Source organism: Ailuropoda melanoleuca, chromosome 8 (genome assembly GCF_002007445.2).
Source record: "Ailuropoda melanoleuca isolate Jingjing chromosome 8, ASM200744v2, whole genome shotgun sequence".
NCBI classification, from domain to species: Eukaryota; Metazoa; Chordata; class Mammalia; order Carnivora; family Ursidae; genus Ailuropoda; species Ailuropoda melanoleuca.
The window spans coordinates 55722460-55737288 of record NC_048225.1 but is presented as its reverse complement, the minus strand read 5'-3'; the positions used below and the strand labels follow the sequence as shown (position 1 = coordinate 55737288).

At 57.1% G+C, this 14829-nt stretch overlaps 1 protein-coding gene across 5 annotated transcripts in view; it reads right to left on the bottom strand.

Annotated features, from left to right (window-relative positions):
• The window catches only part of PDE2A (phosphodiesterase 2A), a 111511-nt gene that overhangs the window by 26791 nt on the left and 69891 nt on the right, over nucleotides 1–14829 (bottom strand). For all 5 annotated transcript variants that reach the window (XM_034666389.1, XM_034666390.1, XM_034666391.1 and 2 more), the window contains 4 exons: nucleotides 14349–14438; nucleotides 10311–10399; nucleotides 3380–3489; nucleotides 2486–2541 (listed from right to left, as the gene is read on the bottom strand). In XM_034666389.1, coding sequence (XP_034522280.1) covers nucleotides 2486–2541; nucleotides 3380–3489; nucleotides 10311–10399; nucleotides 14349–14438 — 345 coding nt within the window. The remainder of the gene's footprint in view (nucleotides 1–2485; nucleotides 2542–3379; nucleotides 3490–10310; nucleotides 10400–14348; nucleotides 14439–14829) is intronic.

Genomic DNA, 14829 nt, shown 5'->3' with positions numbered 1-14829 from the left:
AAGGTCGGTGTCAGCCACGGCGTTGTTTCCAGCACCTAGCACACCATGCCTGGCCATGCCCCAGAAACAGTCCTTCAGCTGCTGGATGGGGCCGAGGATGGACGGACAAATGGAAGGGTGAATAAATGGATACCAAGAGCAGAGACTCAGAGAAAGGAATGGGGCTTGTGTAGGGTGGAGCCAGTGAGTCACCCCTCCCCAAATATCTGCCCTGCGGCACCCCTCCTTTACCCTTTGTACCCTCTGCCCTCAGGATCTGGTTGCATCTGGGAGGTCGGTTGGCCTGTGCCGCCTCTGGAAGCATGTGAGATCCAGCTGTGCAGGGTCTATCTGATGTGTATGCATCGGGGAGAGGGGTGTCCCGGGGAAGTGCATTCTACCTGAGGCACAGGCTTGGAGGAGAGGCAGACTGTGAATAATTTAAGTAACTTTCAAGAGCTCTTAAAAAAAAAAAAAAAAGGAGCTGCCCAGGGTCTTTGAGGAGGTGGGCAGCGAGTTGTTGGGAACTTCCGGCAGCCAGAGCCCTAGGGGAAATCTTGCTCAGCAGCGTGCACCCCACACCTCAGCCTCACCGGGATCACTCCTTTCAACCACCCGTCTCCCCACCCTTCTTGCCTCACGCTGTTCACTCCACCTAGAATATCCTTTCCCTTCTTCTCTGCCTGTCGACCTCCTACCTGTGCCCCAAAGCCCCACTCAAATGCTGCCTCCACTGTGAGGCACCCTTGGTGCTCCAGCCTCCGCCACCAGAGCACCTGCTAGCAGCATTTATTTCATTTGTCCAGTGGTAGTCTGAGGCTGTGCTGGCCTTCCCCCAGGTGGAGCTTCTAGAAGGCACAAATGGGTCTCACTCCTCCCTCCACCCCAGCGCCCAGCCTGGATGCCCAGAGCAGGGTTTGCTAGCCTGCGCTAAACTGAAGTAACGGCAGCCCCCTCGGCCTCAGCAGCGCGACACACATATACACACAGGCCTTTCTCCCACCCCTCCCAGGCGAAGGCGGAAACCTGGCCTCCTGTCCCAACCTGAGCCCAGGTGAGCGGGCGTCATGCGGGCAGGACGAACAAACTCCAAAAGTCCCCCCCTTGCTGGAGTTGCTTCCCTCCTGACCCAGCCCTCATGGCCCCACCCCAGGAAGTCCTTCTCAGGAACCTGGCACCCCCAGACTCTTCTCCCTCAACAGAGGTGGGCAACCGAGTTACCACCTCCCACTGCCCACCTCTGCACATGGCCCCTAGCCCTGGTCCTCTTCCAAGCCACCAGCTCTGGCACAGATTGGGACCAAGAGAGGGAGGGAAGCCGCGTTGTGAACTCAGTGCCAACAGCAGATCCATCCTCTGCGGGAACAGAAGCTGGGGGTGGGGGAGCAGCTTGCGGGAGAAACCAAGGGGCCGGCGGCTCCCTCAGTCAGGCAGATGGGGCGCCGAGGAGACCAAGCCAAGCACTCCTTCCTTCCTCTCCTCTCCCCTCCTCTCCCCACCGCGGCCCCCCACTCCCACGGCCCTCCCCCGCCAGCAGCTCCGGAAAGGTCAGGTGCCTCAGAAACCTTTACTTCTGCTTTAATGAGCTCCGGAGGAGTCCCACGGGCGCACGAGGACCCCCTCTTCATCTGTCTGCCCCCAGGTCTGCACCTTATTGAGTTTGTGGCTGCCTTGGTGAAGCGGATCCCCAATAATGGCCATTTGGGGGCGCCAACCCTCGGTTCCTAGGACGGGACAATGATTTTGAATGCCCACCTCCGTCTGGGAGAAGAGCCTGAAAGAGCCGCTGAACCAGCCCCAGTAGGGCTCAGCCAAGCCCGGCCGGTGGAGCAGAAAGCCGGTGAGCTCCGCCAGGGGGCAGCAGAGGGCAGGGGGAGCCCTGGCCTGGGTTCCCTACCTACCTGCACCCCCCCACCCCCCACCCCCGCTCCCGGCAGCGCATCCCCTCCTTGCAGCTGAAGCTCCTTCCCCTCCATGCCCCGCTCCAGGAAGGCCGCCCATCGGCACCAGCCTCCACCGTGGAGCTGGATGCTTTCCCAGGCCGCCCCTCCCGGTGGGCCTCCTCTCATGCTCCTGAGCTCCAGCCACGGGAATCTGACTGGCCTTCCCACACTATTTGTCAGAGCCATGTCCATGCATCCTTCCTCAGTGTCTCTCGGGCCTTCTGTGGACACAGCCCCCGCCCCTAAGCCAGTGGGGAGGACGCCGAAGAGGAAGCAAGGTCGGGGTTGCACCGACAGCTCAGCTCGGATGGGGCTGAGAAGTGGAACTTGTACATGTCTCTGACCGTTGCTCACTGGGCCGACGACTTTGTCCTGCCCATTCAAGGTAGGGCAGAGGGCTGGGGTGTGGGAGAAGCCCAGAGTCCTCCCAGACCCCCATTTTCCCCACTCCAGCCCAGCTTGCTGCTCTACACACGCGCGCACACACACACACACCCCAGCAGGCTCCATCCGCTGTTCCTCCCTGTTCCTCTTTCCCCCATCCCACCCCACACTGTTCTTACCAAGATGACGGCTGCCACAGCCCCAGCCTCCTTGTCCACCAGCGGCATGACCAGCACTGAGGGGGAGAGGGCAATGAGGTGGTCCTGCGGGGCCAATGAGGCTCAGAGATACAGAGCCAAGCCCCAGGGAGGGAGACAAAGACACAGACAGAGAGGCTGGCACAGAGACGCAGAGAGACCCAGAGACCCAGAGAGATGGGGGGTCCTGAGGCAGCAACAGAACAACCACACAGCAATGTCCCTCATGGAAGGAAGCCCCCTCGCTTCACAACTCTTCTGTGAGCCCCCCCCCCAGCAACCCTGAGAGAGTAAGAGGCAGGTAAGGCTGAGCACCCTTATTTTACAGATTGGGAAACTGAGGTCCAGAAAGGGGAAGTGACTTGCCCAAGATCACACAGCAAGTCAGGTCTCCTGACTCCCAGTCTTGTGCACTTTCCACATCGAGACAGAGGACAGAGACCTAGAGAGACTGAGACACGAGGCGGAGAGACATGGCGGACAGGGGGCGTGGAGAGGAAGAGAAAGAAAAACAGAGACAGTGACAGAGAGAGCATGACAACAACGCAGCCCATCTAGCAATAGACACAAGCACATGGTCACTGCGGCCATTGGCCACTGAGCCCTCACATGTGCCAGGCCCTTAACATGCGTTATCTCATTTGCTCCTCCTCAAAACACCCCCTCAAGGTAGGTCCTCTCATCCCCATTTTACAGATCAGGAAACTGAGGCTCAGAGAGGTTAGTAGCACAATAGAGAATTAGATGGAGGGATTGCTGGAGACGCAGAGCAAGAGAAAGAAGGAGACAGAGATGAAGACAGGGATGGAAGACAGATGTGATCTAGGGAGCAGGGGCACAGTCCCTCCCTGTCCCTGCCCAGTTCCCAGCCCTTACCTTGGGTGTCAGGAGCCAGTGGAGCCACCAGCCTGGCCAAGGGCTTCCCTGGCAGGTCTGCGGGGCCCAGTCCGCTGCAGCCCAGCCGCTTCCGGGAGACCACAGCTTCTCTGAAAAGAAGATGCCATCCCACCTCTCAGTCCCTGGGTCAAAAAGGTGCAGGATCCGACCTGGGGACATGCAGCAGGCTAGACCCGCACATCTGCAAGGATCTAGACAATTTGACCTGCCGTAGAGTGGACATGAGGACAGAAAAAAAAAGAGATGGGGACCCTGACACACCTTGTAGAGGGGCAGGCAGCCACAGTCTGGCCTCTGGTGCCCCTTGCTGGTACCCTGGGGCCCAGTGCAGGTCCCCCAGAGCAAGGAAAGGGCTCAGAGCTAGGCTGCCTACGTTAAATCCTGCTGTGGTTACTACTTGACCTGGGCAAGTGATCTCCCTCTCTGAGCCTCCCAGGGCGAAAGAGTCTGGAGGAGAGTAGAACCCTAACCATCTCCATCCTCAGAAAGCCATTCTGTACACCTGAAACTAGCGTAAATACTGCATGTTAACTATACTTCAATTAAAAGAAAAAAGAAAAAGAAAACATTCAGAGCAACTTGCAGTTCTAAGTACAGGAGGACTGCAGAGGTGGTTGTCATAACTAGAGTTTATCCTACGTTCCCTATGTGCCATCCACAGTCCAAGCAATGCATGTAGATTAACTCGGAATTCCCAACAATCCATGAATTCAGTATTACCATCATCTCCATTTTCAGGTGGAGGTTAAGAACCTATCCAAGGTCCCATGGCTAATAAGTGGTAGAGTTGGGATTTGAACCCAGGCAGTGGGCACCAGAGCCCATAGTCTTAACTAGTGTGCTCGAACCTTCCTAAAGACCTGAGGGGGTGTGAGCTTCCAACAGGATTGGTATGAATGGGTATAGGTGTGATGGAGGGGTGGGAGGGCAGGTGGTGTAGGAAGAATGAGTTTCTATCTGCCCTCACCACACATACTACCCTTCCGCTGGCCTTTAGCTCCTCCTGCTTAATTAAGTGCCTGATTTTTCACCAACTGTCCCTCCCCGATGATTAATTGTCCTGGGTTCCTCATCCCTCATGCTGCCTCCCCTTAATTGTGTTTGTAGGAACTGCCTGGCCTGAAGAGAAGAGAAGCATGGGGGGCTGGGACACCAGCGTGTGCATGTGAGGTCACTAAGGGGAGCCAAGCAAAGGCCAGATATCGAAAAGAGAGGGGGTGGCCTGCAAGTCTCCTGATCACGAGGTCACAGCCTCTGGAGAAATCAAAGAGAGGCTGGGCATCTTGGTAAAGGTCATGCAGCATCTAAACTGGATCCACTCACTCCTGGTCTCGTGATTCAGAATCTACACGAACCAGTGGTGTCCGCTGCCTTCTAGCCCTCACACCCCAGACCATTAGGCTCCCGGAGTGCTAGGTTCCGGCTCTGCGCTCTCCAACTGTGCCAGTCATCCCAGGAAGGCATAGGAATCCAGGGCGGCAGGAGGGCAATGCAGCCGCATTTCCTGGTGACTAAACTGCTAAAGACTGGGCTTCCTGGAGGCAGGGGCCTGCTTGGTGACCCTCAGCCAAACCCCCTCTTGTTGAACCCACCCAACCCCTCTGCTTGCTGCGGTCTCGTTCCTGGGCAACCACAAGGTGGCGCTGGTCCCTATGTTGCTGCAGCTTCGTCCCGAGGACCCCTCACTCCCCGTTTCCCACCCTGCTGCACCCCCTGCCCCGACAAGAGGATGCCTTGGACTGGGGCTCGCCCCCCTCTCCACCCAGGGAGCCTGGCAAAGGAGTCTGCCCTCAGCCTTTCTTCTCTTCTACACAAAACTCCCTCCCCTGTGCTCATGACCTCATAACTCTCCAGCCCCCACTCTCATGAACTCCAGACCCCAGACACCCAAAGGCTTCCTGGAAGCCTGTCCTGGATGTCCAAGGCACCCAGTACCAACCTGAACTTGTTCTCTCCACCACACAGAGTGGCACAACCACCCACCGGGTCCCTTGTAGCCTGCCCACAAACTGTACCAGCTGCCTCCCTCTTCCTCGCCTCCCCCATCCAATGGGTGAATAACCTCCCATGCATCCCACAACTGTCCCACACGGAATTAGTGTCAGAGAAGGCTTCCTGGAGGAGGCGATGCTGAGTTGGGTCCTAAAGAACATGCAGATGTTATCAAGGCAGACAGGAAGGGACGTGAAAGCAGGGGGAACTGCATGTGTTGAGGCTCAGAGGAGAGAAAGAATGCATGTCTGCTAGATGGCCTGACTGCAAGGAGGTTAGTGTGGCTGGACAGCAGAGAGTAAGGCTGGAGAAGGCCCTGAGGAGCTGGGCATTATCCTGAGGGCAGAGGGAGCCCCAAGAGGGACTTGAGTAGGGGAAAATGAGGGTCAGGTTTGTTTTCAGCCGGATCGGGTCAGCTGCTGGGTAAAACTCTCATTAGAGAGGGAGAATCTGAGAGACTGGAAACATCCTGGCAGTGAGGGTGTCTAGGCTCAGTGGTCCTCGGACAGCAGAGGAGAAGCCGGGCTGGGCATATCAACCTTGACTGAGCCCAGATCTCTCACGGAGCACTGGGGCCTCCAAGGGGCCTAAACCCTCAGGAGTCCCCACACCTTGGCGCCTTGCTCTGCAACCTGCCCAACCCACAGTCCCGGGCAGGTCTGTGCTGGGCCATGCTCACCCCAGCCCATGCCCATGCAAGCGCTGCCACCCTTCCCAGAACTGTCGCCCCCTGGAGGTTTTAAAGACCCCCACAGACCGTTGTAAGGGGAAGGGAAATGCCCAGGCTGAGTCACCCCAACCCAGATAGGGGTGGGGGCTTTGTCTGCACTCACACCCCAGTGGTTCCTCCCTCAACTGAGGACCCTCTGCCCTGCCTCATCTCCCCTCCTGCCTCCTCCGTCTTCCTACCCCAGCTGCTGGGCTGATGGTGGAGGGTGAGGGGACTCCACGCCCAGGGGCCAGCTGTCCAGGTTGAAGGCTAATGATGCAGCCCTGGTGCCTGGGTGGTCATGGCTGCCCCAGTGACGATAAAGACAGATGGGCACAGAGTGGGGAGAGGAACGGGCGTGGACTTTATGACGGTTCCATCCCTTTAACAATTATTTGTTTAGTGGCAAGGGTAGAGAAAAAGGCTCTCTGTTGGGAGGGTCAATGGCCTGGAAAGAGCTGAGTGCCCAGGCCCCCTTCCACTCCTCTGAGCCCCTTCTTTGGTGAGGCGCATCCCCTTTATTGAGCACCCCACCCCCCACCTCCCACGGCCTCAACGTGGCTCTGACTTTTCATCTCCCTGGGAGACAAATTATGATTCGGGCCAGGACCTGGACCCTCCTCTCCTCTTCCCTCTCCCAGAATGTGAGACTGCAGAGGTGGGAACAGACTATTCCCTGTGTCCTTTTACACAAATCAGAGGAACACACTGATTCTGCAGTGAAAGAGGACAGGTCAGCTCTGAGGAAGAAATTTCTCAAGGTTGGGACCTGGGACCCCCAGATGGTAGCAGAGGGAGACAAGCAGCTGGGCTGCTGGGGGCGGTGGTGTCCCCATCGCAGCTGAAAGGCCCCAGACTTCACCGCACCCAGCAGCCGGTAATGAGAGGCTTCGAGATGGCAGGAGACACAGTGAGAAGAGGAAGGCAGCAGGGCTGGGGACTGAAATAGGCTGGGAGATTGAGGGGGCACCAACATGAGGGAGACGAAGATTTCAGGAAGGCCCTCCTGCAGGCAGCCTTCCAGGAGGCTCTCCCCTCCAGCCCCCAGAATTCAGAGCTGGACCAGCCCTCACACACTGCAGTGTTCCATCTTAACTGTCTCCCAGGAGTGGGCAGAGGCTCAGAGCGATCCCTTGGCCTGGGGGTCGCAGCCACGCCCTCCTGGACCCCAGGTCTCCTGACTCCCAGTCCACGGTTCTTCTCGTGGAAAGACCCATCCCTGAGGGAGGCCACCAAGGCCCAGACACCTTTTCTGGAAACTGGATCCTCCTTAGTGTTGGGGAAACTATGGGGCAGGCCTCCTAGAGCGCCTCCGGCTGGGCCGTGCGGGATGAGGGAAATGTGGCGGGTTGTGATGGAGCACACAGGGAAGGACTCTGCTCGGGAGAAGAGGGCATGAGCCCGCGTGAGGAGGTAGCGAACCCAAAACACATTGTGGGGATGAACCTAGGTACCTGTGAGCCCACAGAGGGGAGGGGACAGTGGCAGGAGGGGCCTCCCCATCCCCCCTGGACTGTCTGCCCTGCTGCCCTCACACCACACTGAGTCTGTCCTCTTCCTTATCTGTCTTTATGACCTACCTCTATTCACACCTGCTGCTGTTTCCCAGCCCTGGCAGCCCTCCAGGGTTTCCTGGAGCCGGGCCCCCTCCACTGGGCACAGCCAGAGCCTCAGGTCCCACCTTAGCCTGAGGCAGCTGCCCTGTCTCCCTCTGGGGCCAGAATCATAGAGGTCACCAGTGGAAAGACCCAGCCTCACCCATTTTATAGAAAAAGCCTGAAGCCAGAAGGGAAGTAATTTTCTCAAGGTCACCCCGATGAGTGAATTGGGACCTGGGGGTGGAGGGCAACCAGCAACCATTGAGCTCAGACTTGGGCCGAACACTGGGCAGGGCACTGGGTATCCGTGATCTCATGGCATCAGAAGACAGGTGCTACTGTTATCTCTGTTCTAGGGAGAAGAAAACAGGCTTGGAAGTGGACACAGGGAGGCAAGGAGGGGGCCAGGCTAGACTCCAGGCCTACCTGACTCCCATTCCAGTGCTCTTCCTAGCTGGGTCGTAGCCCTGGACTTGGAGGTGGACTCAGCACCAGACATGGGGGTGGAGGGTGTGGCAGAGCACAGACTGCAGAAGAGAGAACTGACCTAAACCTTCACCCCTAATCCTCCTTGGCCTGAATGAGCTTTGATCTCTGTGTCCCCTGGGATGCGGGCTGCCTCACACCTCTTGCCCCTTGCTAGCCTCTTCCCAGGATTTCTGAGCCCCATCTCCCAGCAGGCACTCACCTCTCCATCTCCGCTGAACTCTGGGCTAATTGCATTGGAACATTCATTTCTAATTGACTTCCCCCCCCCCCGTTTCTTTTTCAAAAGCTTTACTGAATCTGAAGGGGGGAGGCGGTGGTTGGGGGATCCTGAGAGGTGCAGATGATCTGAAACCTCTCCAAGATGCCTGGACTGCAGACACCCTCACCCACCCCTCCTCACAGCAGAAAGCCTCAGGGGAGCATTCGCAGGCTCAGAAGGGGCAGCGCAAACACAGTGGGATGCCCCCCTCCCATCTCTGAGCCCGTGGTAGTCCTGCTCCCTCTCCCGGGAAGGCCTTCCCAGGCCACTTGAAGGAAACTTCCTGGATGGAGCAAGCTCCTATGAAACAAAACTCTTAGCGGTAGGGCTGCTGGCTCCGAGGAGGAAAGGGGATATTCTAAGCATTTTTTTCCTGAAGATTCCGAAGACCTGCCAGCCTTATCTGCCATCTTACAGATGGGACAGTAGAAGCCAGAGGCGGGCACAGCTGGCTTGGTTCACACAGCCCTTGAGGGAAGGAGCTGTCAGGAGTTGCTAAGTGTCACCTGCCACCCATCCCCTAGGGGAACCAAGTGGGAGAACAGGAAGGGTGAAGGCTCTGTGTTGTTGGAGAGGCACCTCCCCTCCCATGGGGAAGGGCTGGGAGAGGCCAGCGGCCAGGAATCCAGGGTCCCAAGTGCCGGGAGGGCCCTCCAGACCATGAGCACCCCCAGCGCCGGGACCTCTGGCAGCCCCAGAGCAATTCTTTCCGACGTCTTTGAAAGGAGAGTGTCTTTCCAGCCTCAGCTACTACCTGAAAAAGCCATATTCCCAGACGACTTGGCCTGTTGGAAAAGCTCCCCCCCCCCCCGGGAGTGAAGTGCTGCCTTCTAGTAACACCCCCACTGGTGCCCACTCAGCCCTCGGCTCCTGACCGAGGGCTCCCTGGGCACACAGTGGCCCTACAGTGCTGAGTAGGCAGTGACCATGTCCTCTGTGGCCTGACCTCCTCTGGACCAGCACTCCTGCCTGTCAACACTTTCTCATCTGACGAGTTCCACTTCCCCTGACTGTCCCCTGAATGGCCAGGAGCCAGGAGACCGGGTCCCAGGCCTGGCTCTGTCTCACACCAGGTATGTGGCCTTGGACACGTATCATGATGGAAGATAAGGAGGCTGAATTCAATAGGCTCAGACGTATCAGGGGACCATAGAGCATGAGCCCCGTGTGCCTAACATTCCACCCTGACAAAAACAAAACTGGACACTTAGCATTTCTAATGGATGCAGTTTTAAGTGCTTTACTTGTGTTAAGCGCATTTAATCCTTGCAACAACCCTCTGAGATAAGTAACTGTCATTATTGCCATTTACAAACAAGAACCCTGAGGCCCAGAGGGGTTGAGTACCTTGCCCTGTGTTACACAGCCAGCAAAAGGGAAGTGGGATTTAAACCCAGGCAATCGGGCTCAGAACCCACAGCAGGACCGCGTTTCTGATCTTCTGGCTCTCAGACACGGGGGGTTGACACCATATGCTCCCACAGGTCCAGCATTCTGTGATTCGGTGAGAACCTCCCAGGCAGTTCTCAGAGCCTGCTGGCGGTCTAATGACGAACTGTAGCCTCGACCTTCTGAGACTGGGCTCTGAAGAGGGTGCAGCAATTTAGAAAAGCTCTCTAGGTTTCTAGAAGAAAACTTATCAGTGCGCACTTTCCCCGTGCTGTCCACTGCCCCAACACAACACAGGAAAAGACATTGCTACTCCCCTCTATGGGGGGCCAGTGACCCAGACAAGGAACCCCAGCTGGCAGGGAAGCTGAGGTCAAGATCAGATGGGGAAAGTCAGACCGGATGACTCTGGAAGGTCCCCCAGGCCTGAGGTCCTTGACTGTAGGAGACGCAATGGGGTACAAAATGGCTCACCGGACTTTCCCCTCCTGGGGCAGCTCATGGGGGGGGTCCTCACACACCAGCCGGGACTCCCCATCCAGCAGGTAGGTGTAGACAGTCTCCTAGGACAGAAGGGACTCGTGAGATACTGTGGAAAGCCCTTCCAGCTGCCCTGTCCCAGCACAGATGCGGATCTGGGCGACAAGGTCACAGCCCCTCTGGCAGTGGGCTCACACATCTGTTTGTTTTCACTCCCCAGGTGATTCTAACTTGCAGTCAGGGTGGAAAAACTCCTTTATGAACTTACACGTCACCCTCTCCTCTTGGAGGGGTTCTGGGCAGCCATGAGCCACCCTGCTGGCTTTCCCTATCACCCCAAATCTGAAGTGCTAGGGAGAGAGTCTAAAGGGCTCAAATTTGCAGACAAATCCCACCCACCACCCACCCCAAGATATTTCCCTGCTGTGACTCCAGCCTCAGCAAACCATAACAGAGTGGCCGTTTGGGGCTGTATGGCAGGAGGGGCTCAGAATGTCCTGGAAGCTTCCCCCCTACCTCAGAAACACAAACAATTCTACAAGAAACCACATACTGTGACTCAAGCCAGAAGGACTTCCTGGAGGAAGTGACCCTAAAGCTGTAACTGCAGTGAAAATTAGACACATTTGGGGAATGGGTGAGGCATGGAAGAATGGCTTCTGGGCCTGGGCCGAGTCACAGATAAGCAGTGTAAAGAGCACAGAGCATTTATGGAACTGGCAGTGGAGGCAGGGGGCACAGGAGGTGGCCTTGGGGTCAGCAGGGCCTAGAAACAGAGCTGGCAGGAGGCTGCTGTGAGCGCTGAGAGATAGGAGCAGGTGTGCATTTTGGAATGATCGCTCCCTAGAGTGAGATCAAAGCTCTATCCAAAGCTTGTCAAGTCTTCAGCTTGTCAATGTGCCTTCCCCAAGGGCCCAGAGTCATCTTGGCCTTGGTTGCAGGCCATGTCTTGGCAGAAGCGGTTGCCCTCAGTGACCCATGGGTGAAAAGCCAGATCCCCTCCAAGCAGGACTGGCTACCTGAGGGATCCATAACCAACTGCCATCAGCACAGCCTCAGTGAGTGCGCCATGGTCAGTGCTGCCCAGCAGACGCTGTGCCCCACCTGGGGGCACCCACATGCCCAACTAAGTATCCTGACGGACACCGTTTTCTTGGGAGGGGGAGAGGGCTCTCCTCTCTGCTGATGCTATCAGGGATGGCTTCTGGAGGAGGTGACACTGGAGCTGGGTGTTGAAGGCCCACCCGCAGTAAATGTGGCTTTAAGTGTGGAATCCAATTGAAGCCGTTGCCCTTTGGCCACTGTGAGTGTCCATAGTCCTGCCAGCCACTCTTGTTGTCTTTGGCTGTCCCCACCTTCCCAGCCCCAGGAATTGTTCCAGTCCTACTTGCAGAGAACCTGAGCCAGTTCATTGGTGGTGTGGGCTGGGGTTGATAGGGCCTGAGGGGAGTGAGGGGGCAGGCACAGGCCAGGCCCGAGGACCCCGTCCTTCAGGAGAAGGGTGGGGGGGGAGTTCAGGGATGGAGAAATCAGTGGGAGGGAGGCCTTCCTCATCTGTATGCTGGCTCCTTCTGGTCCTCCAGTCCTTGCAGCAGCCTGGGAGGGGCCTGAGGGAGCTGGCCCAAAGAGGTTAGGAGACCCCCCAGCACCCAGGGTCACACGGAGAGCCTGGCGCTGGCAGAGAGAGAGGCGCTACACGGGAGTGGGGAGGCAGGGAGGACAGATCCTCATCACTTCTGGATGTCCCTCTGCTTCCCACCCCCTCACTCTCAGCCCTCCGGGTTAAAATTAGCTGAGTTTACTGGAGAGAAGGAGGGAACCATCGCAGACACATCAGCACCATCTGCATTCGGGGCTGCCTGCCACAATGGCTGCTGATGAGGGAGTCAGGTGCTGGCGGCTCTCCTCACTGAGGGGGCGAATGGAGACCCTCCCCCGTTGCCCCGCCCTCCCCCCTCCCTGGGGGTGGGGCCCATGCCTCCCGTTCCCTCCCTTCTCTGGGGCAGAGCAGGTCTCCCATCTCCCCCCCACCTCCTGGGCGCAGACTGGAACCCTCCCATTCCCCACTCTGACTCCCCAGGGACAGACACCTCCCATCTCCCTCCCTCCTCCACCTCCAACTCTCCAGGGGCAGAGAAGAATCTCCCATCTCCCCTCCCTTCTGGGGGGAGGCAGAGCAGACCCTCCCATCTCCCCTCCCTTCTCAGGGGGCAGGCACTCTCATCTCCTCACTCCTCCCTAAGGGCAGAGCAGGCCCTTCCCATCAACCCTCCGCCCACTCCCTGGGGGCAGGCTAGACCCTCTTATTCTCTGGGGGCACAGAAGACCTCCCATCTCTCCCCACTCCCTATGGGCAGTTGAGACCTCTCATCTCACTCACCCCTCACTGGGGGCAGATCACACCTCTCATGTCCCCACTGGGGGAAGTGGGTTGGGGGAGGAGGAACCCCTCCAGGAGAGGGGGTGTTCTGAGACCCTCCCTGCAATTAAACCACAGCTCCCCAAAGTCAGGGCTCCCTTAGCTCATACAGGTCTCTTGGATGAGTGAAGACAGACATGTCCCACTGTCCCAGGAACCTGATTGCCTGGACTACAGCTGTCTTCCAAGCCCCCAGCTCTGGGGGGTACAATTAATCCAGTGCAGGGCATCTATACTGGCACAACCACAACCACCAGGCACCCTGCCTGTGAAGACCTAACTAGTCACCTCCTCCTTACCCTTCCCAGGGTACCCTCAATGGCCAGAGGGGCCCAGGGCAGCCTTGCAGATGCTGACCTGCTAACCTCTCCACCCCCTCCTTTCCAGATGTTTCTCCACCCCAGGCCAGATGTTGCCTCAGTCCCATCCTTCTCTGGGAGGGTTTATTTTTGGGCGCCAACACACCACCCACTTCCTAGCAATTTCACGCTCAATAAAGCTCACTCATTAGCCCTCCTCCTGGGCTCTGAACTTCTAGAAGGTTTGAGAAGGCAGAGCTGAGGAGAGAGAATGGGGATGCTTAGGTGCCAAGCCCCATTTGTCCCTGTCATGCTGTGTGACCTTGGGTGAGGCTCCCCCCTCTCTGGGCCTCTGGAGGTTCATTAATCAAGCAGATTCAGATACAGTGGACTTGCAGGGGTGGGGGTGGGTGAGGGGCGTCACATTTTGGCAGAGGCTGCCCTTGTCTGGTGTCTGGAGTAGGGAAGAGGAGATTCCAGGCTATGGGGACCCAGTTGAGGCATCTCGTCCTCCAAGAAGTCTTCTGTGCTCCTTCAGCGGGTTCAGACGCCCCCCCCCACCAGGCTGACAGCTGAGACGGTGCTGCTTCAGGCCTCAGGGTCAGTTTGCTCATCCTCCCGCCTAAGGTGTGAGTAGTGGCCAATGAAGCCAGGTTGAGGAATGGCCTGGGGCAGATCACGAGGGGCACAGTCCCCTCACCAAGGCACTCTGGGCCCAGACAACCAAGGGGGCCGGGTGACCATGGGCCCAAGCACCTGCCCCCAGTCTGCAATCATCCATGGTGCTGGGATAGGTCAGAGAGAAGCCTAAAGATTTCTAGAGGTCATCTTGTCCAGCCTCCTATCTCCAGGCAGGACACTTCACCTTTACACAGACACATTCAACAAAGCTGTGCCTCTCGCTCCAGCACCTCCTGGACTTGGCATCAAGGAAGTTCTTCTGCATGTCTACCCTCAACCTCTTCTGCTGCATATTCCAAAGCCCACCTGATTCCACTATGTTCTAGCTATCATCCTAGGGGAGTCCTTTCCATTACTCGAGACATGATCTTTCCAATGAAGCTCTAAGTCCACTTCTGTCTCTGACGTTCCAGAATTCCTGTGTAAGTTCACTCTTTGGGACTTAGCTTCAGCCCTTCTCTTTCAGGACACCCTCTCAGAACACTTACCCAAACCCTTCGCTTCCCCATGAGAGTCCTCTGGGCAGGGACCCTGCCTCTTCCTTCTTTCTCAACTCTGTTTGAGTTGGTGAGGTACAGCAAGGAGCTGGGCAAAGGTTTGGGGGGTGGGGGAAACGTGGGGCAAGGCACCTACCACTTTGGGGAGCACAGCCGAAAGGGCTTCCTTGACAGCCCTCTGGAAGCCTGCAACGTGGATGACGGAGCCAAGGCTCAGCAAAGCATCCTGGAAGAGAGGAAAGGGCACTGAGAGTTCTTTCCAGGCAGGCCAGGGCAGACCCATCTGCCCAGGAAACTAGGAGCACAAACTCCCCACTTAAACCAGAGCCCAAGATTCTCAGACACATGAATCCCAAGATCTTAAAATCTCAGAATCCAACAAGTATTAAGGCCCTAGTGTGTCCACGTCCACTCCTTAGTGATGGGGAAAGGGGGCTCCGAGAAGGGTCAGGGGCTTAGCAAAGTGCTCACAGTAAATCAAGAGGTCAAGTCTAGATTATTACTCAGGTGTCTTGTCCTTTAGCCAAGGACAGCTCCGGCAGAGTAGGGAAAGCACAGTGTTCCATATTAAAACAAAGTAAAATAAGCAAACAAACAAAACAAAAACCCAATTTGAA